At 46.4% G+C, this 14,996-nt stretch overlaps 1 protein-coding gene across 1 annotated transcript in view; it reads right to left on the reverse strand.

Moving 5' to 3' along the window:
* Positions 1-5,923: 5,923 nt before the first annotated feature.
* LOC123502663 (atrial natriuretic peptide receptor 2-like) overlaps positions 5,924-14,996 on the reverse strand; it is a 53,025-nt gene continuing 43,952 nt past the window's right edge. The window contains 6 exon segments of the mRNA XM_045251832.1: positions 5,924-11,218; positions 11,797-11,876; positions 12,092-12,219; positions 12,709-12,821; positions 13,895-14,048; positions 14,533-14,704. Coding sequence (XP_045107767.1) covers positions 10,675-11,218; positions 11,797-11,876; positions 12,092-12,219; positions 12,709-12,821; positions 13,895-14,048; positions 14,533-14,704 — 1,191 coding nt within the window. The 3' untranslated portion in view covers positions 5,924-10,674.

Consider the following 14,996-nt stretch of genomic DNA (forward strand, 5'->3'; position numbering starts at 1 on the left):
TACGAAGTTTTATACCCTTGAAGACGGCAGTAATTTTACAAGTACAACCTTAAAATGTTACTCAAGTTGATTGATTGATACATTTATTGTTGAATTAATAAATAATTACAACAAAGGAGGAGGATGGGCCTTGCCACCCACCCCCTGGGCAAAGACTTAAGGATAAAGTATCACAAAAATAACTCTGTACAGTATACACAACAAGAATACAAGTATTTCAATAAATAAATACACATATTGCACACCTTATTGCCTAAGACATCCTACAGTCTGGGAGCAAACTGAGGATATTCAAGCTGATAATGAAACACTCCCCGCAGTAACCTTTCTTACAAACTCAATAAGGGATACTGTCATGAGCTATATACGACTCTCAAATGTATTTCGGATCCCTGATGAAATGAAAAGTGCCCATCAACTAGTGATAGAAACCTGAAAACGCTCTTGAAGCTGTAAACCTCTTTAGTGTGCTACGGAGGCCACCGGGAAAGGAATAAAACTATAGAAACACTTCAAAACCTAAATACTCAAGGCAATCTAGACTGGTCTTTAAGGTGTGGCATATTCACCTGGATTCCCACACTATGGCATCTCTCGATCCTCTCTCCATTCCGTTCCATCTCCTTATCCCCCTTCTCTGTCTTTCTTCCCCTCACTCTGTTTGTATTTGAATTGTTGTATTTCCAGAATTATTTCCGAAATCATTTTAACTTTTGTCTCACATCACCGCTGAAGTAGAAATCAAGACAGATGAATTAAAAATGATAGGACGGAGATATATAGGGGAAAGAGGTGAAATAGATAGGAAAGAGAACAAAGAAGAGGAGTAATAGGAGATAAAAGACAAGATCGAAGGATGAATGGGAGAAAATAAAGAAGTAGGAAGAGGAACAGACAGAAGGATGCGTGTTATGAAACTCTCACCACGACTGTTCAAAGGTCGCAGAGTTCTCAGTAGTGCTTCATTTGGTGATAATGTATTGTTAATGTCACTAAAACTAAAAAAAAAAAAAAAAAAAAAAGATTTTTTTTTTTTTTTCAAAGCCCAGTGATGATTGTTTCTCCTATTAATGATGTACAAGTCACTAGAACATTAAAAATACCTACAATGAGCTGTTTTCTGAAACACTGCTCTCTCACCCACCACGATTGTTTTGCAAGGCCACAGAGATGACTAGTCGGATTACCAAGACTACGTTTCTCCTCTTAATAATGCAGAAATGTTGTTAATTTGTACCTAGAACCTTAAAAACACCCTTAAAAAACTAAACAACTTCAGTTATACTCTACTGACGAATGTTAGGTACACAATCTGTCACCGGGGGAGCTTGGCGGTGTCTGGTGTGACTTGACCGACCTTGTAAGCCCTCCACTCCCTCTCCCTGTCTCTCTCGTCTAGAGTCTAGACTCTAGAGGGTAAAATCAACGACTCAAATCTGTATACGGAGGAAGTAATTATAGCAATTATTAACATGGCGATTTGGCAGCATAGAAAAAAAAAAAAAAAAAAAAACGCGTTATATAGCTGATGCATGGACGTGGTGGGTTAAGAAGTGCGCCGGGAGATGATTGAGTTCTTACGGTCAAGCCTACTGAAATAAATTGTCAGAGGAAATACTGCTTTATTACTTTACTACCACTACTACTACTGCTTTATTACTATACTACTACCACGACCAGATCAACCAGCTCCATGGACACGGCTGGCGGAGTGAGGAGGGAGGGACGCACCAGGACAACGCTCTTTCCCTCAACACCTCATCTTCCTCGCTGAAATCATCCTTCACAAATTAAATGAAGGATTAGGATGCGTAACCTCCCTAGATTTCTCCTATAACTTGTGGAAAGATATGGACAATCATATAAGATGGTGACTAATATAAGAGTGGCATTTCATTACATGGATGAAGACATGATGAAAAAAAAAAAAAAAAATCATCACAAGCATGATATGCCCAAGGCTGGAATATGCAACAGTGGTATAGTCTCCGAGCTCTAAAAAGGATATAAGAAAATTGGAAAAGATACAGAAGATTGCTACAAAGATGGTGCCGGAATTAAAGGACCTCACATATGAAGAACGACTGAGGGAAATGGGACTCCCAACCTTACGAGATAGAAGAGAACGAGGGGATCTAATAACAATGTATAGGATAGTAAATTATATTGAAAAGATAGACAAAGAAGACCTGGTGCTGTTGGCGGAAAAAGATAGAAGGACAAGAGAACATGAAAAGATCAGGATGAGGCAGTGTGTGAAGGATATTGATTGATTGATTGATTGATTGATAACTTTATTGTTGCAGAAGTGCATACAATAAGGGAGGGGGTCGGGTCATGCCGACCACCCCCTAAACATAGGACAAAAAGGATTTAAGAGTGCGTCAGGAGGCGAAGGTGAAGCACGTCCTGCCACCACAGCGTCCTTACTCTCCCGCACCGCCAACCTGGGAGAGCGATACCTGCTGGTGCACCCAAGTGAACCCCTCTGTCACAGCGGCGAGCTTGGCCTCCAGCCGGTCCAGAGTCCGAGCAGCCGTGGGTACCCACTCCTCCTCATCCATGTCCATGTCATCCAATACCAGGTCCACCTCTACATAAGGGGACCCAGACCGCGGAGGCGTGCAGTCCGGCATAGACAGCTGCTGGACCGGGGCTGGCGGGAGCGGTGGCTGTACTGGGGCCGGTGGCTGGACTCGCTGGGGCCGAGAACTAGCCGGCACACCCTGGGGCTGGCTATCAGGGGCAGACTGGGGCGAAGGATGTACCGGGACAGACACTGGCTGGGGCCGCGGACTGGCTGGCGCACTCTGGGGCTTGTTATTTGGGGCAGGCTGGACAGTAGCAGACACTGGTTGGGGCCAGGGGCTGGCCAGCACACTCTGGGGCTGGTTCTTGTGGGCAGGTTGGGGCGCTGGCTGGGGCGAAGGGCTCGCTGCGTCCCGCTGTCGCTCCAAGGCAGTGACCCTCACACGCAAGTCCCTGACCTCGGCCTGGATTCCTAGCAGGAGCTGCACCACGTCCTGGAGGGTCGCAGGCACACCAACCTGTGATGCGGGGACTGCATCCTCAGCAGCATAATAAGGGGTTGTCCTGCGTGGCACAGGGACAGGTGGCCGTGTGGCAGGGACGAGAGGGTGAGCCACCCCAGACTGGGCTGGGGCAGCTGTGCCAAGCAGGGGCAGAAATGCTGATGGCTGGGCAGCTGGCAGAGGCAGAGCAGGGAAGTCGGACCAGGACGGGGCGCCATTTGCCCAAGCATTGTGTTGCGGAGCTGGGGCGAGCCGAAAAACCACCCTGGAGGGGGCGACAGTGGTGCCGGGGGTCTGTGGCTCCCTGATGGGCCTGGGCTGAGCAGGGCAGCAGCGAAGAGGTGTTGTGATCGCCCCTACAGTTGCAACACAGCGGGATGACTCTGGTGCCAGCACGTATCTTCTCCAGGAAGGAAGGATGACTCCCAGAACAGTACCTGCAGTGCAGCGCCGTCTTGCACTTCCAGCTCTGATGCCCAAACCGACAGCAGTGGCCGCACAGGTCAAGCTCAGGGGTGCACAGACCCACGTGGAAGCGGCCCAGGCCGTGGAGGTGCACCGAGCTGGGCACGGCCCCTTTAATGAGGCCCAGGAGCTGAGGGTGGGGCTCACCTGCGACGACGCGCCTCTTGAGCCAAAGGAAAGCCTCTGGCGTGGAAAGGTCAACATTGATGGTGGTAGACATGCCATGAACGATGACCATCTGCTGCCGGGCGTCAGGGTCCGCTGGGGTCATGGTGAGGCTGAGGAAGCCCTCCTTCACCAACATGTCGTATGCTGCCTACCGATGGTTGACCATCAGGTACGGCCTGCGCCTACCTTCCTTCAAGAGTGGCTCCAAGGACGGGTGCTGTTTGAGCAGCGCCAGGAACCACTCGTAGAGTTGGGCCAGAGTTTTTCCGTGCCCCTCGGGAAACCTCACACAGTGACAGGAAGCGCCCAGCTGAGGTGAGGAAGCACGAGAGGCGGCGTCAGTATCCATGTCGTCCTGCAGGCCTGGAGACAAGGGTGGTGAGTCCATAGAGGCGGAGGCAGCAGCAGGGGTGCGGGGGTTGATCCTTTGTCTGGTCAGGTCAGGGAAGGCCATGTGGTCAGCGGTGGCAGGGAGACAAAGCTTCTCCGCTCCACCAACAGGAATTTTATCCTTTTAACATGAATAATGGTCTCCCTTGGCTGGCCTGCCAGAAGATAGGCATCCTGGCTATCCACAGGGGAGGCCGTGAAGGTGTGCTCCTCAGAGAGGACCTCAGCACTTCTCTTCTTTGTAGGGGCTTTGTTCATACAGAACGGAGCGAAGAAAATAGACACCCACCAGCCATGGGCCGTGGGTGCTAACTGGAAGGATATTGGAAAATACATTTTCCACACAGGACGGTGGAAAAATGTAATGCATTGGATAATGGAATTGTTACAGCACATAGTGTACATAACTTTAAAGAAAAACTAAATAAATGGAGATATGGAGACAGGACACTATGAGCCCTGCTCGAACCCTGTACAATACAACTAGGTAAATACACACACACACACACACTTTAAGGTTACAATAGAATATACACAAGTTATTTTTTATCTACATTTTTATTTATTAGTTGGTAAATGAACATTCAAGCATTTCCTGTTTACAAATTGAGCAATATATTGATAATTTAGGTCGATAATCATAGTAAGACTTAGGGGGGGAAGATAGTGCTTTGAATAAAAATAATTGCACAAATAAAACTTTCTCTCTCTCTCTCTCTCTAACCTCACATGCACAGATGCAAGGTTATAATTATCTTTTTTTTTTTTCCTATTTTTTTTTCTTACTCTCTTATCTCTTTTACACTGACTGACTGACTTGACTGTTTGACTGACTGACTGATTGACTGGCTGAGTTTATTTATTCTATTTTATTTAATTTTTCCTTCCATTTGCATTTCCCGATTGGTGATGTAAAAATGTTAAGTGTCTGGAGGAAATGAATCTGACCGGAGGGAAATTTTATAGGTTTGGTGAAGTTTTTTTATTTTTTTTTTTTTCCCCTTCACCAGCATGGCAGTTTGTTTTGGTTTGCTTGTTATTGGCTGTTTTGGTGTGTGATGTGTTTCTTTGAGTTTTGGTCTTTGTTACTTGATTTGTTGCTTGTTTTGAACGTTGAGTCTTCCCATGGTACTGTCCTTGTTGCCTCTCTCTCTCTCTCTCTGACAATATGAGGACTCTACTTCATATAAATAAATAAAACATTAGTAAAATACAGTTAACTCTCAACACACACACACACACTCTCTCTCTCTCTCTCTCTCTCTCTCACACACACACACACACACACTCACACCAGGACTTTATACATTATAAATAAATAAAACAGGCAAACACATCTGGAAATCCTGTACCTTACTACCTCAAACACACACACACACACACACGGCCCGGTAGCTCAGTGGTTAGAGCGCTGGCTTCACAAGCCAGATGACCGGGGTTCGATTCCCCGGCCGGGTGGAGATATTTGGGTGTCTCCTTTGACGTGTAGGTGGTGTTCACCTAGCAGTGAGTAGGTACAGGATGTAAATCGAGGAGTTGTGACCTTGTTGTCCCGGTGTGTGGTGTGTGCCTGGTCTCAGACCTATCCCAAAATCGGAAATAATGAGCTCTGAGCTCGCTCCGTAGGGTAACGTCTGGCTGTCTCGTCAGAGACTGCAGCAGATCAAACAGTGAATTACACACACACACACACACACACACACACACACACACACACACACACACACACACACAAAATAAATAAGAAAAACATAAAAGCATGACTCCACACTTAAAAAACACACACACACAACTTTAAATAAATAATAAAATGGCAGCTTAAATACATACACATATACACACACCATAAAACACTCACATATTCTTGCTATCTCTTTTACAGCGAGGAGACCAGAGGGAGGACTCAAGCAAACACAAACAAGGCAACTCGTCAAAACACAGTGCCAATGAGTAAACAAAGTCTTCACTCTTCTCAACAAGGGTCAAGGAAACAGAATCAAATGGAGAGCAGCTTCCTGAATGCAGTGGTCGTGATGTACTGCTGGGAAAACACTAACCTGGTATAAGACATTTGTTCCAGTCTTGGCTAACTCTATTTGCTCTGTAAAGGAACTGGCAATCAAGTGGGTCTTTTTTTTATATATTTTTGTTGTCCTTGGCCAGCTTCTCCTATTGCATTAGAAAAGAAAGAAATGTGTGGTGAAAGAACAGGAAAACTGGTGATCTGAACTATTTTTTGAAAGCATAGAAAAATGTTAATTCTCTCACACACACACACACACACACACACACACACAAATATACATATATAACTCTGCCTTTTCATCACTCAGGCTTATACCAGGTTAAGAGTTTTCACATTAGCACATCTGTCAAACACATACACACACACACACACGATACGTAAATTCTGTAAGAGCGTTTTCATTTTCATTCCTCGGCTTTTTGTGGTGAAATAGGGGGTAGTGTGGAGTGGAGGAGAGGTGACAGGCCTTCCTCCACTTACAGTAAACACTTGAATCTTACTCGGTATAAAAGCATGCAAGTGCAAACATATAAATGCACAACGTACTCAATGTTTGGTGACTGACTGACTGACTGACTGACTGACTGCCACACCATACAGTGAATAGAATCTATACATGGTTCTCTTTCAGTCCAGACACACACATGCACACACATGTACACACTCACACACGCCACAACAAGCTGCATAATAAACCAAGGTACTGTATATACACACATATGAACACACACACCTGCACCACCACACATCTGTACACACGCCCGCTGCAGTGTTGTTCCTCGGGTGTTTGGGGGCCGCTGTTGTGAAGCAAATCTTTTACTAGTGAATTATCAAAGTATCTCCCTCCTTGGTTAGTGAATGCCACTGTGTACACAACTGTCACCCTTGTAAACAAAAACTGTGGATACTTCTTTTCATACGTTAATATTCACCTCAATTTTTCTGGTTCCGACTCTATTATTCCACTGTACAGAAACTTTTAACACTGGTATCAATGAATCAAGACCTTTTACCTGCAGGACTAGGGAAGGAATGCATGGATTGTACCAGAGGTTACAAGTGACTGTGGAACTTACAGTAGATTTTAGGAAGTGAAGTTTTTAGAGATGAGTGATAGACAAAAGTAGATGTTTATTTCAGCTAGCATGATGCTTAAAAGACACTGCTGAACAAAAAATGGACATGCATGGAGCTTTGCAATATGTCACACACCAAAGATAATGATCTTTTTTTTTTCTCTCTCTAGCAAAGATAATGATAGTTTTTTTTCTCTACTTCCTTCAAACAATACTTAAGTTTGCGTGTGACCCATGATAGCAGAATGAGAAGTTCTCGGTTTGTTTACAAGGGTGATATTACTTTACTGTCAGTCTACAGGAGAACATAGCGTGCATGATGAGCCCAGGCCACCCCGAGCTGCAGCACCCCAGCCAGCATGTCCAGGGCACGGTGCAGGCAAAGTGTGTGCGTTCTATAAATATTCTCTACTTTGAACATAAGTTAAGAGTGCGTGGCAGTGGCCCAGCACACGGCCACACACTTGCTCATAAATAACATTGATCTACGAATACACAGTTAATTAATTAATACTTTATAAAAGGAACTTCTTGATATAACTCTCCATCCTTCCTTCCCTCCCTCCTCACTCCTCCATTCTCCCTCACTCTCCACACACTCCCACACACACACACACACACACATACACACACACACACACACACACAGGATATCTGCCAGCCTTAATGGGGTGTATGTTGGCACTTTGCAGCGATGAGAGATGAGCAATGGGTGAGAGGACAGGTCAGGATGGAGGTGAGTGGTTGTGATGGCAGGTGACTTGCATTTATCACATCAACACACCCTAGAATCAACACTGTGACTTCAAGAGACACTTGTACTAGTACTGACACTTCTACTCTCTTAATTCTCTCACTAAACTCACTGGATTAAGCCATTTCATCCATCCAATAAGCTTTTTAGTTCATTCCCTCTGTCTGTTTTTATCCAAAGGCAGACTAAATGACCCTCTAACAGCTTGCTTCTCAGTCTGGTTTGAGATAATGATTCGGAAGTGTTTGTCTGAACTTTATAACCTAACCAAACCTTTTAATCCCTTTTCTCATTCAGCGATACACTGTTGAAGTGTCTCTTGTCTTTCTATCGGATTTATTTTTCCTCCTTTTCCTCGTCCTCACTGTTTTGCAAGCTTCAAATTCCTTTCCTTATGCATTGATGGACTGTCTAGCTGCCTCGTGCCTTTCTGTACCTTCCTTCGCCTACTCAGTGAAGTCTGGTCTGTGAGTTGACAATAGTGAGTCAGTATGCGTGTCAGCAGCTGCCTCATTGCTCTGTCCCTCGCCTCCACCACCACTCAGCTCCTCCATGGCCTCCCCGCACCTCGTCCTGTTAAGCGTTAATAATCAAATGCCCCTGACTCTTGTTTGCACGTTTTTTTGTAGGTTTTTGTATTAATCCAAAGCAAGGTGACTGTGGGGAAAGTGTCAGAGGTGGGTGTCCTGGTGGCTTGTGTCCAGGGTGCCCCAGCTGCCTTGTATGACCAGCACACACCCTCATGCTCACCCCAGGCCCCCAGACACACCCTTACCCTAAACCCCACCACCCATTCCTCCCTCACCCTAGCCTCTAGACACACCCAGCCAGTGCCACCTCCCCTGCATGTTGGTGAAGGCAACTCCCTCCACACTCTGCACGTGGAAACACAATATAAAATGTCACTTTTGGTTTACAAGCGAGTAACGAGTCCCTGAAGAGCCAAGACGGCCGGGGACGCCGCCACGGCCCCCAAAGCCCCTACCCGGCCCCGCACACTGCTGAGAAGCATCTGGCGTGTGGCGGTGACCCCCCGAAGCACCCTAGTCTGCTCCTGCACAGCCCCATACCCCATCCCATGCCTCCTGCCTCACCCCATGCCCCGCAGTGCCCCAGCGCCTGCCACTCCCCACCCTCGCACCCGCACCCCTCGCCCCACACACCTGGTGAACACTGACGTGGTGAGGTGCAATTGCCTCCCACACTGACCAGCAGGAGAGTGATGAGGATGAGAAAATGTACACAGGAGTGATGCAGTGTGACTGTTTCCCTATCACTACACTACTGTACATCATGTTATAAGTCGTGTGCCTAGCACATACCAACCACAGCGGCACAGGGCTTCCCCTGCCGCCATGTATGCACACACAAACACACACACACACCAGGGCACACTCCAAGCTCCTGCTGGCAGCAATCAACCCTCAAGACCCGTATATGTGTTGTTGTGGTGCAGTGAGCTGCTCCTCCACACACTGCCAGACACACACACACTGCTCTCACCACTCACTGCCGCAGGGCCCAGGCTGTACGCCACACACACACACACACACACACACACACACACACACACACACACACACACATGCCCAGCTGCTGCTCACTTTGCCATGACAACAAAGCCCTGTGTGGTGGTGTCTTGCCGCAGCCGGTCCCTCCCTTTCCTGCCGCCCTGACACTCACTAAGCATTGAGCTCGGCGTGGCGTGTGGTGGACTGCAAGCTGCTGCTGCTGCTGCTGCGGCGCATCTGTTCCTTGCATCTTGAGCGGCAGGCAGCGTCTTAGCAGAGTGATGGCGGCAGCGCGGCATCTTGGCGACAGCTGTGTGACGCAAAGGCTTCCGTGACTAACAGGCAAGAAAGGAGACGCCTTGGTGATCCTGAACACTATCACTCAATCAGTCCCTAGCAGGGGAGGGCATGTGGCGGCCTCTCTGCCCCCTGCCTCGGCCCTACCCCTCCGCCGGCCAGACACTCGGCCAGGAATGGAGGTGCAGCCCTGAGTCACCGGCAACACACACACACGCACACACGTACGCGAGGTTTCTTGTTGAGAGTTGGCACACAGAGCAGCTTATTTAGTGGAGTGGTAATTGCATCAGAGCTTGCATACACATCCCTTGCATAATGACATAATACTGAAGTTGCTGAACACAGTGGGAGGAACATGTGGAGGTAGAGGTGGAGGGGGAGGGGGAGGAGAAGAGATTGAGGAGGAGGAGGGGAACCAGCACTCACAACCCAGGAATGAGGTTGAGAAGTCATCACCTTAGGAACTGAACTTAAAAAATGAGGCTCATCTTGGAGATTTGGAGACTGAAAGGAAAGATGCATAGACAGAGAGAGAGAGAGAGAGAGAGAGAGAGAGAGAGAGAGAGAGAGAGAGAGAGAGAGAGAGAGAGAGAGAGAGAGAGAGAGAGAGAGAGAGAGAGAGAGAGAACAAGAGAAAGAGAAAGAGAGAGAGAACTTTACTTCTCTTTATCACCTCCATCTAGAAAAGGAAAAATGAAGCAAATGATTGAAGATACTAGGGAAAAAAACTGAGAGGAGGAAAAAGACAGAGAGAAAAGAGAAAGAGAAAGTCCTCCACTGTGTCATGCAGGAATATCATCATCATCATCATCGTCACAGTTCAGTGAGTGACAACACTGCCACTTCCAACACTACAAACTAAAAAAGTGACCAGAGAATGACCAGCATTTCACTTCACCACACTTTGGCGCCACGCTGGTCCACCACCACCACCATCACCACCACCACTGCCTCACACGGGGGTCACATTAGTCCACAAGTCCCGGGAGATGTCAGTGGTGCAGTAGTCCCCTTCATGACCTCCCACAAGACTCTCCCGCTCCTTGTGCTGTTCCTTGTGAGCCAGTGAGACGTACCGGGAGGAGACATACTGTGCAGGAGGGAGTAATGGGTCCTCTCCTGGCTCCCCCTCCTCCAGCATCACATGGTTGAGGTTCAGGGCGTCGAGATCCGAGTGTGCCGCTACGATCATCCCATCCTCGCTCAAACTGGTGGTGAGAGGCGGCACATTCATCACCATGTTGCCACTCATTGACCGGCGGCGACTGGAAGGAAGTGCCATGTTCTGCAGGCGGTGATTAATTGACAGCGATGATTTCCGCGTCTTGTCGGGGATTATTTCCAGTGACCGGGTGTCCTCGCACTGCACGGACGACTGAGGGCTGTCCAGGCATGGGGAGATGAGGCGGGGGTGGCTGGTGAGCTGCTCTATGATTTGGTGAATAGGGGGCCGGCGGGATGGTGCGCGGTGCCAGCACAGACGCAGGAGCATATCCCTGTGTGGGACGGCAGGTATCAGTGTGTGTGTGTGTGTGTGTGTGTGTGTGTGTGTGTGTGTGTGTGTGTGTGTGTGTGTGTGTGTGTGTGTGTGTGTGAGAGAGAGAGAGAGAGAGAGAGAGAGAGAGAGAGAGAGAGAGAGAGAGAGAGAGAGAGAGAGAGAGAGAGAGAGAGAGAGAGAGAGAGAGAGAGAGAATAGGTTATTGAGGAAAAAGGAGGATAAGAACAGTGTGAGTAAAGGAGAAAGAGGATAACAGACTGAGGAGGAGAACAAGTAAAAAAGAAAGAAAGAACGAAAGAAAGAAAGAAAGAAAGAGGTGTGTAATTGTGTTAAAGATATATTCCAACTTAAAAACTAACTAAAATTAACAAGAAATGAAATTAACTCCTATTACTACTACTACTACTACTACTATTACTACTACTACTTATATTCTACCACAACTACTTCAGATCTAAGAATTGTCAACAGATAGGTAAATCAAAGACACTATACCAATTACTTAAACCATCTACTACTACTACTACTACTACTACTACTACTACTACTACCACTACTACTACTACTACTACTCACAGTTGTGGCTTGACTCCTCGAGGAATAGCAATGGTGTGACCAGCCTTGACATGCTCTAACACCTGGTCATTGGTCAACCCCTGGAAGCCAAAACAAGGCCCACATTAACTCAGGTCACCCCCGCACACACACACGCACGCACGCATGCACGCACACACAGGAAGACTGAATGAAGGAATGAAGGGAGAGGGAGGAGGAGGCGGAGGAGGAGAGGAGAGGAGAGGAGAGGAGAGGAGAGAGAGATTCAATACATACACACACATACATGACCTAAAACACACACACACACACACACCTGGAAGGGAAACGCTCCAAAGGTGACAATTTCGTAGAGCAGCACACCATAGGACCAGATGTCGCTCATGGTGGTGAAGACGCCCTCTGTGAGCGACTCAGGGGCCATCCAGCGCACCGGCAACATTCCTGGGGGAGGGACACAGTGTTACCAGTGACAAGGAAAAGTGAAGGCTTGTTGAGGATTAGGAAGATGTACATGAAAGAAGCATGTTTACGTGACAGAAGGATGGGTGAAGGGTTAGGATCAGAAAGACAATAGTGACATGGAAAAAAGCAGGTTTGATTATAGAAGAAGAATGACTTTGTGAGTATGAGGAAGACAAGAGTGGCATGAAAGCAGAATGTTTGGCAATAGAAGAAAGAGTAAAGGGTTAGCAAAAATGAGAAAGACAAAAGTGGGGTGAAAGAAAGTTTGATGATAGAAGAAACAGACTTAGGTTTTGCAAAAGAAGAAAGTGTGAAGGGTTAGCAAGGAGGAGGAAGACAAAAAAAACTGCATGAAAAGAAGCAGGTTTGGTGACAGAAGGAAGTGTGAAGGGTTAACGAACACCAAGATGGAGAGGAGAGAGAGAGAGAGAAAAAAAAAAAAAAAAAAAAAAAAAAAAAAAAACTTGCCTTTGCGATGAAACTTGTAGTAATTATTTTCATACATGGGTCGTGTCATGCCAAAGTCCGCCAGCTTGACTATGCGATTCGCATTGACCAGACAGTTCCGACAGGCCACGTCCCTGAAACACAGCGGAGGGTGAGGCAAACTGGAGACGTAAACAATAGTAATGATAGACAGTGAAGGGAAGAGAATAAAGAAAGCAAAAATAACAATAGAGGACGAAGGAAACTGTGTGAAGAGGGGAAGGAGGATGAGGAAAACAATGATAAAGATAGACAGTGAAGGGAAGAGAGTGAAGGAAGCAAATATAATGAAAGAAGGTGAAGGAAATTGTGTGAAGATGGGAAAGAGGACAGGAGGACACAACAATAGAGCAAAACACTCTCTCTTCCCTTATTTCCTTTCTTTTTTCTTTTTATTCAACACAGTAACACAAAAACTGTTTCTCCAACTGTCTAACATACTTCTGTCTGCCTTTCTGTGTGTCTACCTGTTTGTTTCTCTCTGTCTGTTTGTCTGCCTGTCTGTCTATGTTTTCTGTGCTTGTCTGTCTGTCTCTCCATCCATTTACCTGTCTTTTTATCCATCTCTCTCTCTTTCAGCCTGTCCACCTCCCTGCCAGCCTGTCCCTATCTATTCTATTTTCTGTTTATCTCCTTGCCTGTCTGTCTATCTATCTGTCTCTCCATCAATCTCTCTCTCTCAGCCTGTCTCTACCTATCTATCTGTATCTATATTCATCTCTCTCTCTCTCAGTCTGTCCCTATCTATCTCTGTTATCTCTTTACCTGCGTGCCTGTCTGTCTGTCTATCTATCTGTTTCTGTTCACTTATCTCTCTCTCTCTCTCTCTCTCTCTCATCCTATGTTTATCTATATGTCCATCTAACCAGCTCTTTATCTCTCTATCTATCTCTCGGCCAGTCCACCTCCCTGCCAGCCCATCCCAACACAAAACACCTGTGCACATATTTCCCATCCAAATACACCTGTACACATTATTTTCCATCCAAACACACCTGTGCACATTATTTCCCATCCAAACACACCTGTGCACATTATTTCCCATCCAAATACACCTGTGCACATTATTTCCCATCCCAACACACCTGTGCACATATTTCCCATCCCAACACACCTGTGCACATTATTTCCCATACAAACACAACTGTGTACATATTTCCCAACGTACCTGTGCACATATTTCATCTGGGCAAGGTAAGCCAAGCCCCGAGCAATGTCCACGGCCATGGAGGTGAGTCGCTTGTTGCTCACTTCATCGTCATCGTTGCGGCTTTTCTCGTTGACAAGATTACGACGAGCCAGGAGGTATGTCTTGAGGTCACCTGTAGAAGGGGAGGAGTGGATGGGTGGGTGAGTGAGTGGGTTAGTGGGTGGGTGGGTGGGTGAATGAAGGAGAGTGAAAGCAAGTGAATGAGTGAGTGAATGAAGGAGTGAAAAAAAGTGAGTGAATGAATGAATGAATGGAGAGTGATTGAGTGAGTGAAGATAGACAAGCTAAACGACCATTATTTCAAGTATGTTTACATTTAGCATGAATAAAACTTCCAAAACGAGTGAAAACAAAGAAAAAATGAACACACCGATGACTTAGTGAATAAATAACTTGACTAACCATTACTTAACAAGAGAACAGAAGAACACCTACCAAAACACAGCAAAGGAATACAACAATAGACACTACCTAACACTCACACACAAACACACACACTACTAAACTAATATACTAATTTTAAACCTTCCACTAAGTATCTACCGCAATTCCCAATACACACATACATTATCATCATTATTATTACATACACTTACCATAAAGCATAAACTCCATAACTGTATAAATAGGCTCTGTTTTGGTGCACACTCCCAGAAGATGGACAATATTCTCATGCTCAAAGTTCTTCATCATCTCCGCCTCCGAGAGAAAGTCCAGCTTCTCTGATATGGTGGAGCCTAACTTGAGTGTCTTCACCGCCACCGCCACCTGTGTGTAGAGGCAAAGGATGATGGTGAGGGAGATGATAGGACAGTGATGGTGATAGTGAAGATGGAGATGGTGGTGAGAAAGATGATGAAGACAGTGAAGGGAAGGGAATAAAGGCAGGAAAGGAGACAGTGTGATAGTGAGAGGGAGATGATGGGACAGTGACGAGAAGAGAAGGGAATAAATATAGGAAAGGAAACAGTGTGTGATATTGAGAGGGAGATGATGGGACAGTGAAGGGAAGGTAATAAAGACAGGAAAGGAAACAGTGTGAAGGGAAACAGTGTGTGAT

This window comes from Portunus trituberculatus, chromosome 12, assembly GCF_017591435.1.
Source record: "Portunus trituberculatus isolate SZX2019 chromosome 12, ASM1759143v1, whole genome shotgun sequence".
NCBI lineage: Eukaryota > Metazoa > Arthropoda > Malacostraca > Decapoda > Portunidae > Portunus > Portunus trituberculatus.